Here is a 19,325-nt window from a genome sequence, read left to right as displayed (position 1 = left end):
ATCCCTCATTTTCTAATGAATTCTTTCTCATCACCCCTGCTCTACAGAGGATCAACAAGAACAGGCTAAGTATAATTCAACTGGCCTAATGCTTCCCACATTTATGTAAAACTTTAAACCAGTCAAACATTGTTTAAACTCACAATAGTGGAAGGTCACAATGTTTTCAGTGATACATTGTACTGTATAGCATGTTGGATTTTTGTGACTCAGTGAAGTGTTGAAACAATTCAGTATATATGTGTACATCACACATACAGTAGTGATACTATCATACAGTTTTGATGGGGATTTGTCCCCTGTACATTGAAACATTGATAAATATCCTAACCTTACCGACTTGCACCAAGACACTCAGCTGGTTGCATCTCTGCAGTGAAATGGGATCAGGGTAACTGCCTCTCTCCTCATTCAACGTACTAGACTCTCCGGGTCACACTGGACAGGTTGTGTAACTAACACATTGTTCAAATTCAAGTTTCTTAGCATCTTATCACCTATTGTTATACATTTGAAATACTTTAAATCTTCTGGTAATTTACATGGAGTTGTATTTATATACAACTCATGTCTGTCCTCATGTCACACCTAAACAATGTGATGACATTTTACGTGATACAAGGAATTCTGAAAGCAGTCCAACAACCTCACTATGACTACTGAAAATTGAAGACGTTGATGTGGTTTTCATATTGTGAAGGTAGCCATGTTTTTTGTGTAGTGTTCAGGGGACTCGCCTCAAACTGAAACATTAGAATGTAAATTGAGAACTTCATTTCCTTTACAAGACAGTTTCAGGTTGCCATAATGTTTTACTGAGCTAATTAAGTGAGAATTCCAAGTAACAATCAATTATTTGTGTACTAACTGCAAATGTATTGCAATTAATTACCACCCATGATTAATAACAATACACATCCTTTATTTGATTTTAAAGCAGAAAAAACATCATTCAACACATTATTTCTTTGAGTTAGTGGGTATTTATAACTCCCTCCACTTACTTAAGACATTCAACATTTTAATAGGTTTTTAACAGTGGCAGAAAGGGGGCACAATACACAAGTAAGATTAACTTTATTTCATGAATTGTTGCGTTTTGTTTTGTTTTTTTGTTTTACTTACAGAATTAGACCGTGTTGCCAACACCATCAGTGATGAATACAAATCCAACAAAACAATACCACAATGATTTATGATGAAGAATTCAATTTATGGGACCTGTATAAGCCACTGTACATGTTGCATGTGTGTACTGTACAAAAATTAACCATCTCTTCTAATCATCCACATTAAAATGTATTAAAGACACTCAGGACTCAAAGTGTCTTGGATTTTTTATTTCTTGTTTACAGTTGTTTGTACTGATATAATTTTGTCATACTTTGATAGGATGCATTTAACTGTTATATGCATCCTAAATGCATCTATCCATCTATGCATTTTTTCTAACAGAATAATTAGGGCAGACTGTGTATGTAATCACTGATTAATCCAAATTCTAAATTAAAGCTGCAAGCAGCGTTGAACGGTAAGTCTGACCACTTTGAAACCTGTATCAATGGATTTGCAATGTAATTTCCTACAAAAAAATGTGATTTTTAATGTAGTATTTGGCCAAAGTCATGGGATTTATGAGGATATTTCACAAGAAGAGTGATATTCTCCTCTCCAACTGAGAGGGAGAGAGAATAGGAGGGGGGTGGGTGGGTGTGGGGGTTGAATGGAGTTCAGTGAGTGAGAGTGACAGTTTAGTGATAAAGTGCTGCAGAAAAATAAAATCAAAACTAAAATTTGTACCTCTGTACTGCAGTTTTTCCTTTATTATGGCCCGAGCACCTAGCGGTTCACTCACACCCTCCATTCAAATATATGAATAGTTTTCTGTGTCCAGCTGCAGTTACTTATTGTCTCTCCACACCTGACAGTACACATTTCAATCAAACTTTGACCAGGTCATGTGGGTTAAAAGTCTTTACTTTTCTAAAAATAAACTTGATGAAAATCAGGAAATCAATTTGTTTTACACACAAACTCATCAACAGTTTTCTGTTTACTAATTGAAATTCAAGTGAATGGGCCCAAAACTTGCATAATTTTGATGCCACAGGCGTGAGCAAGACAGACATATCTCACCCTGCAGAAAATTCTCATCCTCACACCGTTGAGATTTGATGCTTCGTCATGACAGAGGAGGTTGTGATAACTTTACTGTACATGCTCCAGTCTGCACCAAACGTTACATGTTTGAAAAGAGTCCGTCCTGAACAAACTGGCTGAATAACACCCCCTAAAAAATTTTAGCGAAGCAGTCCCAGCAGCAGGCAAAACAGTGGACAAAGGAAATGATGTTTATCTCCTTCTTGCACTGTCTGAAAACAGCCTGGGTCTGAAGACATCTACATGCCCGTGACAGACGCCCTTCGACTGCGCCGCGGCCCAACGTGCGTGGAGGCACGAGGGCCCATTCAACGCTGCTTGCAGCTTTAATTTATTATTAACTTTTCAATAATTGTAAAGACCCATCACCATGTGTGTCTTAGTCCTTTGCACTGAAAAACTGGTAGGTACTGTTAGAGACACAGAAAGCAGACATGAAACCCCAGCAAAAGCATTCAGGGTGAGCGACACTTCATCCACTGGCTGTCTTCCCTGGTGTCTCACAAGGTCTCTACTCTGGTCCTCTGGAAATTCTGTAATAAAAGAAAAAAGGTTTGAAAGTTTAAAACAGATGTCTTAAATAAATTAAGTAAATTCAGTGAGAATCTGTTTACTTAAACTTTTACTACATATATCCCCATGCCACTGAGTGCTGATACATTTTACCAGCCAGTGACAGGTGAACAATGTGAAGGAAGCCAGTGTGGTGGTGCGAGCTAGTAGACCTGAAAAACATTAAGGCAAAAATTCCCTGAAAAGGTCCCAACATATTGTCTACTCCAGTAGAGCCACATACGTAATGTTAAGTTGTGCACCACAAATCTTTAATAAGGGAACTTTAATATGACTGCTAAAACTGCTCAAGAAAGACTCTTTTCACTCTTACACATATTTGATAGTTCTCTTGTAATTTATCTGTACTTCAGCACATTGGCTATTTAGAACATTTCTTTACTTTGTAGTCTGCATGCACAAACACATTGCTGGTACTGTACACATCTGTGAGCTTAATAAATGAAAAATGCATGTCAAAACACCCCTAATCCTTACATATGTGACTGAAGAGAGTTCAGTTAACTTACTTCTCCCATAAATATAGATATTTCACACAGACTTAGATGAACAAATAATCTAAACAATGTGCAAAACAGCTGATAATAGGAAAGGAGTGACATTAGCATACAACAGCTGTTTGTTAGCTACAACAGGTAGCTAGTTTACTTAAAAATCAATTAGCATTGCTAGCATTGGTAATCTTCTTAATTTAACAGTTAGCTACGCTGGTGGATGAGTAAACAATTTAAACAGTGTTTGGTTGGAGAGGTTAACTTGATAAAGTCATGCACACAACATGATCACAAACACATTAAGTAGGACTCACCGGTACTTAATGTTAATGTCTGCAGCGGCTTAGTGCATCTGTGTAACACATGCTGCATGTACTTCATGCAGAAATCCCCGGGTTGGTTCTGCCGCCTCTGCTTCCTTTTACATAGTTTCATCTCCAAAGTGTGCAAAAGAAGTTATGAATTATGTTCATTATTTAGGCTATTTGTGTATTTATTAAGTTGAGCTCTCCTTAAATTGACCGCTGCAGCCAACACACGTGCAACTTTTACTTTGAAGGCGAACTGTCTCTGTTTCCAGCTCTCAACTTACGGTTTCAATTTTCTTTCTACAAGTTGGATAATGGAACAAGCAGACAGTCTGCATTGCACATCTTAAAACAATGAAATTAGGAAATACCCCCCAAAATCGGATTTTTCATTATACATTGTGAACTGCAAATGAACTATACTTCATGCACGGACGGTTTACTTGCATTAGCGTGAGTAGTAGTGAGCTGCTAGCGCTGGCTGATGACACACTCGGGCTAGGCCGTATGACATCAAACACTGAACATTCTTTTAGATCGACGCCATGCTGCCTTGAATGTTTGGTCAAATTTGATGTGCAACCTGACTTACAGCTAATTAGCTTCCCATGTGCATTGCACTTTGCCTTGTTGTCTTTAATGAAGTGAAGCAACCCTTTTGAGCATTTACAGTGGACAATCTTTCACTGCTGTTGTGACATTAACCATGCATGATCATGGTTTAAGGCACTTCTGCATTGGCTTCACTTCACAGACCACGAGCTATCCGCTTGCTGACAGGATTTTAGGGTAATACCCCCTCCGGCCACAATGTAATTGCAATGGCAGAGTGGCACTGTCTGTATTTCTGCTCAATAAGTCCACCAGAAGTGAAGCAACTGCAGAGGAAACTGACTGACTGCAGTGAGCTATCTTTCTCGTAGCTTAGTACCGCATATATTTGAGTTGTGTGTGTGGCAATTTATGTCATGTCTTAATTCAAGGCTCCCTTGTCATATTGCTCGTTTGGAAATGCTTTTAAGTTAAATAGTGTAATAGTGTAGTGTGTTACCGGTAAACTTGTACTGCTTCTAAAAGATCATTTATGATTTCTCATAAACAGACACTAACTCATTTTGCCAACATTTAAAATATTTCTGTATTAATTTTAGCTCCATGTAAAGTGAATAAACATAATGTTTCCCAGATAATGCTCATTTGCCTTAACAACACATTTCACACATTTTTATTATGGCTGATTTGTTAAATCTGAGTTTTACTGATTGAAATATGACACCGAATTTAGCAGAGGACCTCTAATATATAAAAAGTATTTTTTCAGGTAATTAACATTGTCAGTGTCTGATATCCAATACTAATGCACTGCCATTATTTTTGGTTTTTATGATGTGACAACAGTGTGTTTAAGATCTGGTTAGGTTTAGGCACTTAACCACTTGGTTAGGGTTAGGGAAAGATCATGTTTTTGGGTTAAAAAGATCACAAGATATTAAGAGCAAAAAACTCTAGGGAGCAACCTCCGAGACCTACAGGATGGACACAAAGCTTTGGCACCACACTAACAGCTGTTGTGTTCAATGTTGCTGTCGACATGAACGCAAAAGAGACACAGGGGGTTTTCTGTGAATGATAGCTACACATCCAGAGCATTTTGGAGTTGGTTTATCATTGAATATTGACGGAACAAATTAAATCAATTGTATCAATGTATCAATGTATTCACCTTCAATTTAGTCCATTATAGTTAGGTTATAGAGAAAAACTCTTAGTAATTTTCATTTGGCAGGTGGGGAGCTTGGGAAGCGATAAATGCATATTTGTGTAAATATAAGAACCCGTTTTCTTATGTGTGATCACTATATTCCTTTAAAATGGAGTGAGTGCCTTTTAGAAAAAGAGTATAAGCAACCCCTGCAGTATAAACAATTTTTAAAAAAATGAACCAAATTAAATTAGTAAACTTGACTTTTGGTTCTCCATATTTTAAATATTTGGAGCTCCTAAATGTAGAACAGGAGTCACAGCCCCCTACTACCTTAAAGGTCCAGTGTGTAATATGTGTGGTATTTAGCGGCCTCTAACGGTGAGTTTCTAGATTGAAGCACTCTGCCGCTTTGGAGAGGTTCCAGAAGCTACAGTGGCCTTCAAGGACAAGAGGCTATTTGTTGAAGATGTCGTCGTCCACGACAGCTCCGAGCATTTCTAACAAGTCAAACGATGAGGTGAATATGTATTTAGTTATTTAGTCTATAATATTATAGGTTATAGCTCACAAGTAAGATAGCAATTATGAGTGTTTTATTGTTTTGGTAATACAAGCTAACATTAGCAATGTCATGCTAAACAAAACTTGCGTTATTTTATTCTGACATTAGGCATTATTGATAGCGAGATAGTGTTGGCAGGATAACGTTACATGTTCATTTTTGATGCCTTGATGATGCATCAGTGCAGGCATGGTGTCCCACCGTTTGCTGGAGTGCCAGGGGTACAATGGTGTACTTGTCGTAACTGTACAGACATGCCTACGGACCGGGAGAGGAAATGCTGTGGCCAGGACCCTGCAGATTGTGTGAGTCTGCACTTCTCCCAGTACTGTCTTGAACATGCTTTTTATGCATTCACAGGCGGTACTGGGAGGACATTATGGCATTAAGCCAAACCAGGAAGCCTGGGGATGACAACCGGGAGTACCGTTATGCTGCCTATAGACATTTCATCTATTGACAGCATCGACTTGTCATCCCCAGTTGCTGTTTTTGGAGGATCAGGGACAAGTTCCCTGGTCCTCCAAAGACACCACACTGGTTTCACACCTGGCCTCTGAGTTTCCCTCCAGGTCCTCTGGAACGTCCACACAGCATCTCAGGTACCTACACACCTGCCTGTTCATCACCAAGGCATCAAATCATCAAATATTTATTTGTTACACTTCTGATACTTTATTTATTTTATACTTGTTCTATACATTTTCTATATTTATATATATTCTAGATAATTATTAAACTTGTTTAAATATTCACATTTGTTCAACTTAAATGTGCAAGTTTACCAAGTAAAAGATATTCATCAGATGTGCTGTGATAATTGCAATGATAAACATATTAATATATACTTCAATAAATACAGTACTTCCCTGCAGTGTCAGTATATTGTCATTCACACTTCCACCATTAATTTATATTTTCATTATTTATATATTATAAAGCAACATAAAACAGTAGTGAAGTTGGAATACCACTGATCCTCAGAACAGGGCGTAGGGCGGGTACATGTTATGGATTAATTTTCATTGCCACTTCAGGTTATGTAAACTGTAATTCACTAGTTTGAACTACAAAATAAAAATATAAAAAACAACACTAAGAATAATGAAATTTGTAATAAAAATATCCTTTATTTAACAGAAACATTTATTTATAACATAAACATGCAGCTTTTACTTTTCAAACAAACATTTTGACAGCTTATTCTGTGTTCTTCAGAGTTGACTCTGATAAAGACAGAATAATCTATCAAATCATTAGTCTGAACACTAAAAGCAGTGCGATTAAACTTATCCGATCACCTTCCAGCAGTCAAATTGCTGCACATATAATAGCTGACAAGGGTCAGACCAATACCACACCAAAGGTATTCAATTTGCTGCTCTGGATGAAGATACTCTCATGGCAGGAACTATGATTCACTGGCACTGCTGTTCCTCATCTGCTCCAGGAGCTGTGTGTAGAGCAGCAGCTGCAGGGAAAACTGCTTCTGTGGAAGACAGTACCATTACACAACAAATTAATTTACTATTTCATACATTTTATGCAGTTGTGCTATTTAACCAAGAGTAGGACTTCCAGGGTAAGTTAATATGCTACACAGGCAAACAAATGTGTATCACTTACCTCTCCTGACTTGGTCTGAAATACTTCTGATATGGCGAGTGCGAATGTCACAGACATGGTGAATAATGCCAACCCATAGTGCCTGAGAAAAATAAAACAGCACAAATGAATGAACTTACTATTATAAATCATCTATCTATCTATCTATCAATCTATCTATCTATCTAACATGCTCACCAGAAACTGTTCAATCTTATTCCATGCAGATTTTCATCCCAACAACAGACTAGATCAGATTATTGAATTGATTAACACACTTTCAGCCAGAGACAAGTAGCTATTCAGTGAAATCAACTTTTGTTGTCTTTGGTTGTAATGAAAACCTATATACTCCCAGCCATCAATGGCACATGGTGAATTACCCCTGACCAATTACACAGTCACCTCAGGATGAAGATAAAGGCAAAACCATGCATCGATGCTGCGGGACCTCTCTCATAGCTGGAGAAACAATAGCAACCTCAAAAAACAAGTGCTTTATGACACAGTCACAAACCCTTGTAATACATTATGTTACGTCCTAAGATGCTGGTATCCTTGGCTGGCCTGGATGAACATACCAAAATAAATAACAGAAAAATTCTACTTCTGACTGATAAATGTAAAATTAAAACTGTGGTAGCAATTACATGTTTTTCAACATTGAAACGGGGAAAACGTTACTTGTGTTGGACTATAAGCTAACCTCCCTTGCCCCTGTGTGTACATGTGCTCCTAAATGACAAATTAGGAGCAAACAATGAAATCATGGAGCACTGTGAAAAATATTCACAGGATGTATTAACTTGGTGATGAGCAGACTTCTCAGTTTATCTTTCACACTAACTCATTACTCTCACTTACTGTCTTTGGCACATCACCAGAGCTAAATATCTTAGTTATCAATCAATGTGTTGTCTTACTGCCACAGAAAATGAATAAATCGTTGGGTTATTAGCACAACGTCGCCTCCCTGTTGTCTCTTGTCAGACCACCAGCTCCGTGAGAGGCACAAACTGAGGCTAAACTGTGCTAATGTTTAACGTTACGTGGCGGTGTTTCTTTTCAGGAAAACTAATGTACTGCCAACATTGTACATCATCTAGGTTTTGAACCATTACCAGCAGGGCAAAATAAATATACATTACACTCTTACCTGTCCAGCAGTAAACAGGAAACTTCGGCGTTAGTCTGCAAACATTTCTCTCATCAGGGATTTCCATCTGGGTTTATCCTCGTTTTATGCCGTTGCTTGTCCCGATTTCGTTTGGCTTCTTCGTGTTTTTATTTCTTTGACGACAACAATTCACGCTCCTGTGATTTTCTAAATAAGTATGATCCTCCATTTATCAGATTTTGGTTTCAAAAACGTCTCACAATACAAAATGTTTGGTCCGTTCTTCTTCTTCGTTTTAATACCGGTGCATTTCCGGTAGTCGCCCATTGAATCTAAAACACGTAAGGCCCTCACTGGAGCCAGTTTTAGGTTTGTCCGTTCTGCGCTACTGCAGAAACATGACGATGTCACATCTTGCCTGGACTTAAGGTGTTTTTTTTGGGCTTATGTTGTGTTCTGTGGGGTCTCCTGGTTTTGCACGTTTGTTTAGTCCCTCGGTTCTTCACTGCATCATTGGTTTGTTGGGTTGTGTGCTTGGGTTTGTGTTTGTGTTTGGTTTTGGATGGGTTGGTGTAGATGGCGTTGAGTTTGTTTTCTGGGTTTTTGTTCTGTTTCCCTTGTGTGTTCATGTGCTCCTCCACACCTGCCCTGCATTTGGACTCGTTAGCCCTGCCCTGCTGTCTTCCCCACACCTGCCCTGTGTTAGCCTCGTCAGCCCTGCCCCGCTCCCTGTGTGTCCTCAGCCTATCAGCTCCCTGTATGTTCATTCCCCTCTCGAGTTCTCCAGCCATCTCCCCACCTGCACCTCATCTCCTTGTTAGTTCAGTTTCTTTAAGTTCGGGTTTTCTGTTCAGTCTTTGTTGGATCGTTTTGTGTTGTTCCTTCTGCGAGTTCTGTTCAGCCCTGTTTACCTGTCCGTGACCATCCACAATTAAAAGAGTTTTTTCATCATATCTGCATTCCGGCCTCCGCGTTTGGGTCCACTCCTGCATCTCCTGAGCCCTGACAGAACGATCCAACCAGTAATGGACCCAGCAGAGACCCCACAGAACACAACATAAGCCCAAAAAAAACACCTTAAGTCCAGGCAAGATGTGACAGACGATGCGACATGGCGGCCACCGTTGAGGGGGACCCGCTCCCATGTAGATATAAAGGGCTTATTTCTAAGGTAACGAAAACACAACAATTATTATTTTCAGCTCATTAGACACTAATTAAAATATACTTATAAATAATCTATTCAATTTTTACCAAGTCTGTTCTTTTAGATGTTACTAAATACTACACACTGGACCTTTAAATGGCTGATTTACATTTGTATAGCAGCATTATCATGTCCATGTGAAAGCCAACTTCACTGTGGTAGTGGGGGTTGTGGGGGGCTGTGGTAATAACCCCTCATTGTAGGGCAGTTGGTTATAGTAAAGATGTACAACTGAAGGTATTTATGAGAAGGTAGCATGACACATATTTGAGAAATATGTGAAACACTTAAGGATTCAAGTAATTAACTGTAGTAAGTAGAATCAGAAATACTTAATTGATCCTGAGGTGAAATCGGGTTATGTTTCAGTTGCTTACATTCTAGAAGAGAAAGCATAGAGAAATTATTATAGATAACTTGGACGTTAAGCTACTTCAAATAAAAATATCCTAACAACTCTGATGGAGCTCAGTATTTATCCCTAAGTCTGATTTATTACAAACAATTCCACTGTATAAAGCTGAAATTTGTGTGTCACAGTTGACCTGTGACAACAGGTTGTGCGTAACGGTCATGCATAATGACAGCTGTTTTGGCTGTTGGAGAACCTCACTGGTGCAACACAATCGGTGAAACAGCACTTTTTATTTCTGGTTTGTTTCATTGACAGCTGTACAGACTGGTGGACCAGGCATCATGTTGATTTGAAAACAGCTGGTTCAGGACGTGTCTTCACCCATTTTTGGCTCATTGTGGGTGTACCAATGAGACGTGTGTGTGTAGTTCCACAATGACTGAGATATATAAAACAACCATGCATACGCACAGCTTTATGAATCTGATGAAAAGAATGCATCTGAATATTTCTGGCTTTGTGTGTACACACAGTTTATGTCATGAATAGACACAGAGTTTTATGCATCTGGCCCCTGGGTGTTAAATTTCTGTTTCATATATTCTAAATTGTGTTGATGGATGGTTGGTTTAAATATCATAACATTATGAAATTAACACTGTGTAATATAAGTATACTGTACAGGCCCAGCAAAAAATATAACAGTGCTGTGACTAATTCCCAAAAAGTTTCACAGCGTTTCTCTGTTCCCCCGTCGTATCTGCTTGCCAAGCATGGTCTCCATTTTGTATTGACTACCCTCCAGAGAGACAGGCAGACACTGCATTTGGACTACTCACATATGGCACCTGGTGGTTGTTGGTGCACACTGCAGCTACTCCTGGATGAATTATTTCACCCCCATTCACTGCTGCCATGGCAGTACTGCTGTTATCTCGCCAGTTGAGAAAAGAAATATCTGTAACTGTGCTATATTCAGAGCTTAACAAAATATTCAGGGCTGATGACGGTAACATTAACCACGATAAACAGCAGAGCTATAGCCACATACTGACACTCCCACGTGACACACTACATAGCCATGAGACCACACCCCCTACAGTCATTGCCCTCCGCTCCTCTGTTGCATTTGTTGTATATATTGGAATGGAGGGAACAGAGTGTGTAGAGCCTTTAACATTAAAGATTGTCCAACATTTGTGTACATAAATAAGGACCCAGTCCTTGCTTTGACATACCCAGTCCAGTCTCAGGGCCAAACAGACCTGGTCCCTTGAAGTCCAGGGTGACAGGAGCTGGAGGCAGGGTGGGCTGGCTGGGCAGGGTCACCTCCTCCTCGTGGTGTTCAGGTGGAGGAGTGTCTGGAGCTACAGTGCCCACTTCAATCTGTCATTTGGATTATATAGACATTTTTACCATACCATCCAGACATCCAGACACAAAAAATTTAAAAAGTAAATCAATTAGTTAAAAATCCTTAAAATGGCTTCTCCTCCTTCTCTCTCATTGAAAAATCCAGAATCTATAAATATGCAAATATTTTTTTATTTCAGATGTTTAATTACTAAACATGAGCTCTTCTGCTTCATTGAAAAGTCCAAATCCAAAGTCCAAAAGATTCAAGACTCCAACAACTCCAACTCCTCTGTAAGTTGCATACTGGATAATGATTGGGTTCAAACTAGTTGTGATGTTACAAATCCTGCTTGTAGGTACACATCTTAACTGAGATTTAAGGTGAGCACAAAAACTTTCCTCCTTCAGCAGCTGAATGTGAAAACAGACTCTACACATACATCATTCTGCACAGAAAACAGAACACCACAGTGAAGCAACAATAGGAAAAACATAACAAATGGTTAGTAGGCTCAGTCAGTTAGTAGATGTAGTTTCTTTTTCTACATAAAACTTTTTGATAACCTGGTTAAGTGCTGCTGTGGGAGGGGGTATTCATTTTTTCTGTGTTATGAACACATTCGAGGCCTTTAGGATGCGTGAAAAATCACGAAACTTTGTTGTTGGTCGGATTAGTAAATATTTCAATTAGTAGTGGGCTTGGGTGTGACTTTTCAGCTCTACAGTGCCCCCTAATTATTTTTAGCACTTATGAGGTGCTAGGGATGCTCAAAAAGTCATGAAACTTTGCACATGCATCAGAAGTGGGGTAACTTTCATCTGATATAGGTCTTGGGCATGGATGTGGCAAATGGGCAGGAAATTTCATAATCAAAGCCCCCACTTTTATATTTGACTAGATGTATGAAATTTAGTAGGCAGATGTAACATCTACAGAATTTTTTTAAAAAGCCTCTTGGAGCCATATACTATCTCCAACAGGAAGTCAACCGTTTTTAATCAAATTTGAATTTTTTTTGGCAAAGTGAAGCCACTGACAGACATTGTACTTTAACGAGCTCCTCCTAGAGATTTAACATGATTGACTTCAAAGTTAGTAGGTGATATCTAAAGACCTTTGTGATGCTAACTTGTGAAGGTTTTTAATTTTCATGAAACGCCCTTGCTGTGGTGTGCCGATCAATTTTGCCCAAAACACGTTTGGGGCATTAAACAGGAAGTTGTTTTAACTCCACTTTTCATTGTCCAAGCCGCCCCAAATTTCTCATGTTTGATAAGAGTCCAGGCCTGAACACATCTACATGTCAATATTGAGTTATAGTCATATTGCCACCTACTGACAGCAGGAAGGTAGCCTTATGTGACAAATATCATCAGATTTACATAAAAATTTACATGGTGTGGTGTATAAGTGATACAAAGCAACATGATGTATGCTCATCCTGCATACATCATGTTCCGCTAAATCCTGGACCAGTGACCCCTGAAACACTGCAGAACTTCGATGCTGATTTGTGCCCAAGTGTGTCTGGGACTCCTCTGGTGCCAGTGACAAATGAGCGGCAACTTTCTTAGCCGGGCTTCTCCCTTAACAGACTAAGCTTTTCTAACACAAGGCATTACGTCTCACTGAATAACTTTTTGCTACTGGGCTGTGAAAACCTTGATATGTCCAGTGTCTCTCTCACAAAACCTGCTGCTGACACCACTGTGTGTCGAAATCCTGCAGTGAGTAGGCAGAGGTTATTCAAAACCTTCCAAATTGTCAATCATACAAAAGTCTTACGGGACCTGAAGCTTAAACTGAGGAGACCATTCGGTGGACATTTTAACATCAGAAACATTACTACAAAGAGCAATCAACTAACTCATCTTGTGTCTGACTCAAATCTGGCCTTTCTCTGGCTGTCTGAAACATGGTTGAAACAAACAACTCCTGTGAGTGTGTTCATGGTGCCCGGATACCAATGTTTCAGAAGAAACAGACCTGATGGAAGAGGAGGAGGGGTGCTTTTTAATGTGAGTCAACATCAAATGTGAACGTGTGACTTACAATGCAGGTAACACGTTAGAATATGTTGAGATGAAAAAAAATGTTATCCCAACAAATGTCTTTTAACATCATAGGTGTCTATAGGCCTCCTTGTGCAGATGACACTTTCTATGATCAACTCACAGACGCCTTGAAAAAGTGCAATCTCAACAAAGAATTATTACTTATGGGTGATTTTAATGTGAACTGGAAGGATAAAACTAAGAGGAAAAAACTAAAAATGATCACAGAGAAATTTCAATTAAAACAACTAGTAAAAGGCCCAACTGGGATTGCAAAATGCTCCAGTACACGAATTGATCTGATATTTACTAACAAACCATAAAGAATAACTAAAAGTTATAATTTAATCACTGGCTTATCAGATCAACATAACCCTATGTGCGAGAAAATTGACTAAAAGAAGGCAACTACGACAATGATCCTCCAATGCATACCCAGAGATAAGCAAGAAGAATTTATCAATGAAATTGAACAGCTTGAACTGGGATGATGTACTGTCCTCTGATGATCAGGACTATGGCTGTGATACTTTTACTCACAGAATCAATTCTGTGAGGGAAAATTTAATGTAAGGATACAGATAAAATCTAAAAATAAAAACAATTTACTGTGGTTTAATGAGAATTTGTGGAAACTAATGAAATCTAAAGATGCTGCACTAAGGAAGGCAATTAAAACTAGAAGAGACACTGACATGCTGATTTATAAAGGTTTAAGGAACAAAGTTATCCAAGAGCTAAGAGAAGCTAAATCTCGTTTTTATATCAATATTTTGAATGAGGCAAAAAGCAACAGTAAATTGATCTGGAAAAACATAAATAATCTCACAAGGAGGGACCCAAAATTTTATGTTAAAAACTGTACGATGTCCCAATAAATAAATACAATCAATAATTATTGATCTCAACCCAACAGGTCAAAGCAGATGACCCCTTGCCGCCCACCAAGAGCCAGGTTCTGCTTGAGGTTTCTTCCTGTTAAAGACGAGTTTTTCCTTACTGCTGTTGCCAAGTGCTTGCTCATGGGGGAATTGTTGGGTCTCTCTGTAAATTAAAGAGTATGGTCGAGACCTGCTGTATGTGAAAAGTGCCCTGAGATGACTTTTGTTGTGATTTGGCACCATATAAATAAATAAATTGAAATTGAAATTGATTAAACTCACTGGTGACATCTTGCACTACCTCCTGAATACAGTACACACCAAGTTTTGTTCAAATCCGATGAAAGGGGGACAAATGGCGGAACTTTGAGTGCGCAATTATTGTAATGCTGCAGGCTTTCTGATGATGAAACAAGTGTGTGATTTGTCTCACTACTTCATTAAACAGAATTTAACAAGCTTTGACTTTGCTCACCTTTGTGAAGTCTGAACCCTGTTTGTTTTTGAAAATCAAAATTAACCACCGCACACTGTAATGACTTTACTGTGACTTTATTAAGAGCGAACAATGGGTTTCGCCTGTAGCTTCTTCAGGTTCGCTCAGTACAACTGCTGAGTACTCACAGGTGTCATAAATACATTTGAGTCACATGACTAATTATCACAGTCTTCATTTTCTCAAAGTGAACATTTTACAAAGGGCACGAAAATGAAAATATACATATTACAAAAAACATAATGTGATTAATGTTGCACAAAGTTACAGGAATTACACCATTTTATATAATTAAACTTCATTACATCCTGTAAACAACTGACTGAATAGGATGGGTAAAATTCCGTAAGCAGAATGGACAACAGGTCCTACAGCTGTCCCTCTACATCGCTAAATGGGAAGGGTGAGTGCCAGGGGCTCATCTCATCTCTCCCTAAGAGTCCAAATAGCCTGTGGAGAGAAATACAAGTTAATATTTACATATCTCAGACGAAAACTCAAATCCTGTGTTTCATAAAGTTAACATACTTATATCACAGAAAAGAGCTCAAATACTATGTGTCATATGGTTAACATTTTCATATCACAGAAAAGAACTCAAATCCTGTGTTTCATTAAGTCCATAAGGTTCAATAGTATTCAATCCAAAATGCCTCTCTTCTTAAGAGGTGGTTAATCAAGTTACCACCTCTTGGATTGGGTCGCACTCTTTCAATGCTGATAAATTTGAGGGACGTAGCCAACCCATGGTTTTTCTCCTTGTAGTGTCTAGCAATGGCATAATCCATATTACAATTTCTAATGGCAGCCTTATGTTCAGCAACTCTTAGTTTGAGATGGTGCTTTGTTTGGCCTACATACATTAAGCCACATGGGCATTTCAAGATATATATGACGTGTAGAGAGACAGTTAATGAATTCTTTTATGTCATATTTCTTTCCTGTATGAGGGTGATTAAATGATTAAATGTTTGAACAGTGTGCACTGTTCAATTGCGATGTAACGGGACAGAGTGCACAGTAAACTCGGGAGCCACACATTTCTCTGTTCTCTATTTCTCTGTTTTGTGTCTTAAGGTTTGGCTAACCCATTGTTGTTAACTTTGGATCTAACCCCCTTTACTTTTCCAGCATTTGGGGAAATAACAGACATGACTTTTTAGGATTTATTAACTGACACACTGTAGTCTGTACTGTACATTTACTGCCAGACTGACAACTTACTACTAACCTTTTCCTCTGCCCCGCTCGCATCCACCGTTATTTCTCTGCCCCTCGCTCTTTCCCACTCGCTACACAAACATACTCCTTAACGGAGCCACGCTACCAATAGTTTCCCAGGCAATGACAGAGGTTGACTCATGTGCTGGAACAGCGCTGCACAGAGACTCCTAAATGCTATCGATTTTCGAATGAATGGATATTCATTCGGATATCAAATATTATATGGCGGGGGCTCTCGTTGTGTCAGGTCATTATGGAGAAACACAGATTCAGTAAACGTTCAGTAAACGTTGAGTACAGTTAGACCCAGCAGTCTCCATTAGGTTGGGCGAGTTCAAAGTTGTGAAAACAACAAGGGTGTTTTGAATACACCCCCATTTTCACAGGTAATTTGTTAGTCTGTTTCTCCCGCCGCAGGAAATAATGGATTACTCCTGGAAAGCTATTGATGTAGCACTTTTCTCCTTATGAAAGTAACATGGAGATTATTCGACCAATGAGAATTTAGTCAGATGAGAGCATATCGACCCAACTACTTGACCAGTCGACCAGCAGACTACAGCCCTAGAAACCAGCAACCCAAGGCATTTACCTAAGGCGTTTGTGCATTCTTCCAGAGGCCTGTACCTCCAAGCAAGTTCAGCTTAGTCTGGATCTCTTGGGGTTAGCTCCGGTTCACTGAGTGTAACACTGTCCATCCTGGATAACCAGTATCATGAAGCTAGTTATCAACTGGCTGTTGACTCTGTATCTTCTAGCTTCATGTATGTTCATGTGAAAGAGGCAGGTGTGTTAATATCAAAATATATTGCTCTTTTTTACTTCACTTTATTGTAAACTCAAGACATTTGTTGTCTGGATCCTGATGACTGTCCCAGTGATCCAATTGGTCAGTGGTTGGGGTGTTGACAGGTTGTGATCCGATCCTCTGAAGTTAACCTGCTCTGGAGCATGTTAGCTGTTCAGCATAAGCTACCATGGTGATCTACCCAGGTTAAAGTGATCCAGCTTCCTGATACTGGAAAACCTGAGTTAAAAAACTGAGGCTTGGGGAAAAAAAACTGACTGAGTGATGCACATGCACGAGTGAATGTGCATGCAGGTAACGTCGGGTGGTTAACTCTGTTAAATGCGAGAGATTTAAAATATTAAGTCATCTTTCAATGTATCGATCTGGACTCAGAAGCCGTTTGCTGTTGAGCGATCTGAAGCATTCAGATTTTTGATTTTTGCCGGAGTTAATTTTGAGCAGTTTTTCCCGTCTCTTTGTTTGATGGAGGGCAGCACGCCCAAACAACAGGTGATCCAAACCGAGAAAATAGAATTAAATGTTCGAGTCAACCAGCCAAACGATTCATATGGGACATAGAAAGCAGTCCAGAGAACTCACCTGCGCATCTCTCTCTGCCAAAGTCAAAAACTAATATTATGGAGGATGTCCTACAGGCAATCAATGAAAAATTACTGAAGCTAGATATCCTGGACACTGTGTCAGAGGATATCAAAGAGCTGAAAGACACTATGAAAACTACTGTGGATCTTCTGCAGCAGACACGTGAGGATGTTGAAGTTATGAGAGGAAAAGTTAAACAGCTGCAGAGCTCAATTGACTACATCTCCAGTGAAAATTGCAAACTGAAAGAAAAGATGCTGGAACTGACTACGCACTCTATGCGTGACAACGTGATTTTTAGAGGCATTCTTGAGAAAAAAGATGAGGATGTTGAGCAAACTATTAGAAGTTTCCTCATTAACGAGCTGTTGTTGGACAGTGACACCGTCAAGGTGATCACTTTCCACAGAGTGCATAGGCTGGGTGCATGGAAGCATCCCACATCCGCGGATAATCTCTCTTTCAAAGATGTGGTGATCGAAAGTCTTATAGACCCAGCTCGATCACCACAAGATTTGAGCATATTAAACACAGAGACTTGTTTTTTGGTTGGGGTTAGCGTCTTGCTGGAAAACCTTTTGGCATCAGTGAGCAGTTTCTGTCTGAGATTGTGGACCGAAGAAACAAACTTCTCCCCATATACCGGGAGTTTAAGCAGCAAAAGAAAAGCAGGGTAAGACTTGTTGCTGATAAACTATACATTGATGGCAAACTATACAAAGATATTAATATTACACTGGCTTTTTCCACCAACTGATACTTTTGGGCCTTAACGTGGATGAACGATGCATGAAGAGGATATCTAAACTATGATCTTATGTTGACTTGTGACTCTCGTGACTTTATTTATTTTTTGAAGATTCTGGCCCACCCACTATTACTTGCTTACCAGTTATTCTTTTAGCACTAGGCTCATGCTACTTTTCTTAAATTTGTTTTGTGTTGTTGTGTTTATGTTTGTTTGTTTATTTGTACATGCATTTATAAACAAGCAATAGTAGAGTACGAGATTATTAATAAGGTTCTATGTGCAGGCATTATATATTCTTTTTTTAAGTTATGAATAATGAGACCCTTTGTATTGCCAGTTACAATTGTAATGGGCTTGCCAATACTATGAAAAGACTTGAGATATATACTTGGTTGAATAACAAAAAGGTTTGATATAACATGTCTACAAGAGACACATTCTACTCAAGAGGAGGAAGCAAGGTGGATACGAGAATGGAGGAGGCACATCTTTTTTAATCATGGGTCAAGAAATCAGAGAGGTGTTGCAATTCTGTTAAGAGAGCATCTAAATTATTGTTTACATAAGATGGAACATGATATGGATGGTCGATTAATTAGTTTAGATGTTACAATTAAGAATTTACACTGTATAATATGATCCAGTGTTATCCAGTGTTCGATAGTTATCGTCGGGGACTTTAACACAGTCCTTGACCCAACTAAAGATAGAACAGGAGATGGAAGAGATTGTCAAGGTCAAAAACGCAATGCTATTGCATCTATGATGTCAGCTGTGGACTTAGTTGATATATGGAGGTTAAAGAACCCAGATATAATCAGATATACTTGGCGAAGAATCTCCATGGCCAGTAGAATAGACTTTTTCCTTCTTTCTCCCTAATCACAAAAGTTAGTCAAGTAGTGATAGCTGAAAGATTCCCTCATGATCACCATCTTATTATATCAAAATTTGATCTCTCTGAAATTAACAGGGGAAGAGGTTATTGGAAATTTAACCAATCATTACTGGAAGATAAGACTTTTGTTTCAATAACAAGACAATTTATTCTGGAATTTTTCTCTATAAATAATGGCTCTGCAA

The 19,325-nt window shown here is 38.9% G+C and overlaps 1 protein-coding gene across 2 annotated transcripts in view; it reads right to left on the bottom strand.

Moving 5' to 3' along the window:
- The window catches only part of optc (opticin), a 50,063-nt gene that overhangs the window by 8,208 nt on the left and 22,530 nt on the right, over positions 1 to 19,325 (bottom strand). For both annotated transcript variants that reach the window (XM_067588522.1, XM_067588521.1), the window contains exon 3: positions 11,325 to 11,472. In XM_067588522.1, coding sequence (XP_067444623.1) covers positions 11,325 to 11,472 — 148 coding nt within the window. The remainder of the gene's footprint in view (positions 1 to 11,324; positions 11,473 to 19,325) is intronic.

The sequence above is a fragment of the Thunnus thynnus genome, chromosome 4 (genome assembly GCF_963924715.1).
Source record: "Thunnus thynnus chromosome 4, fThuThy2.1, whole genome shotgun sequence".
NCBI classification, from domain to species: Eukaryota; Metazoa; Chordata; class Actinopteri; order Scombriformes; family Scombridae; genus Thunnus; species Thunnus thynnus.
Note: the sequence above shows the minus strand (reverse complement) of the source record. Positions and strands in the feature narration are given on the sequence as shown.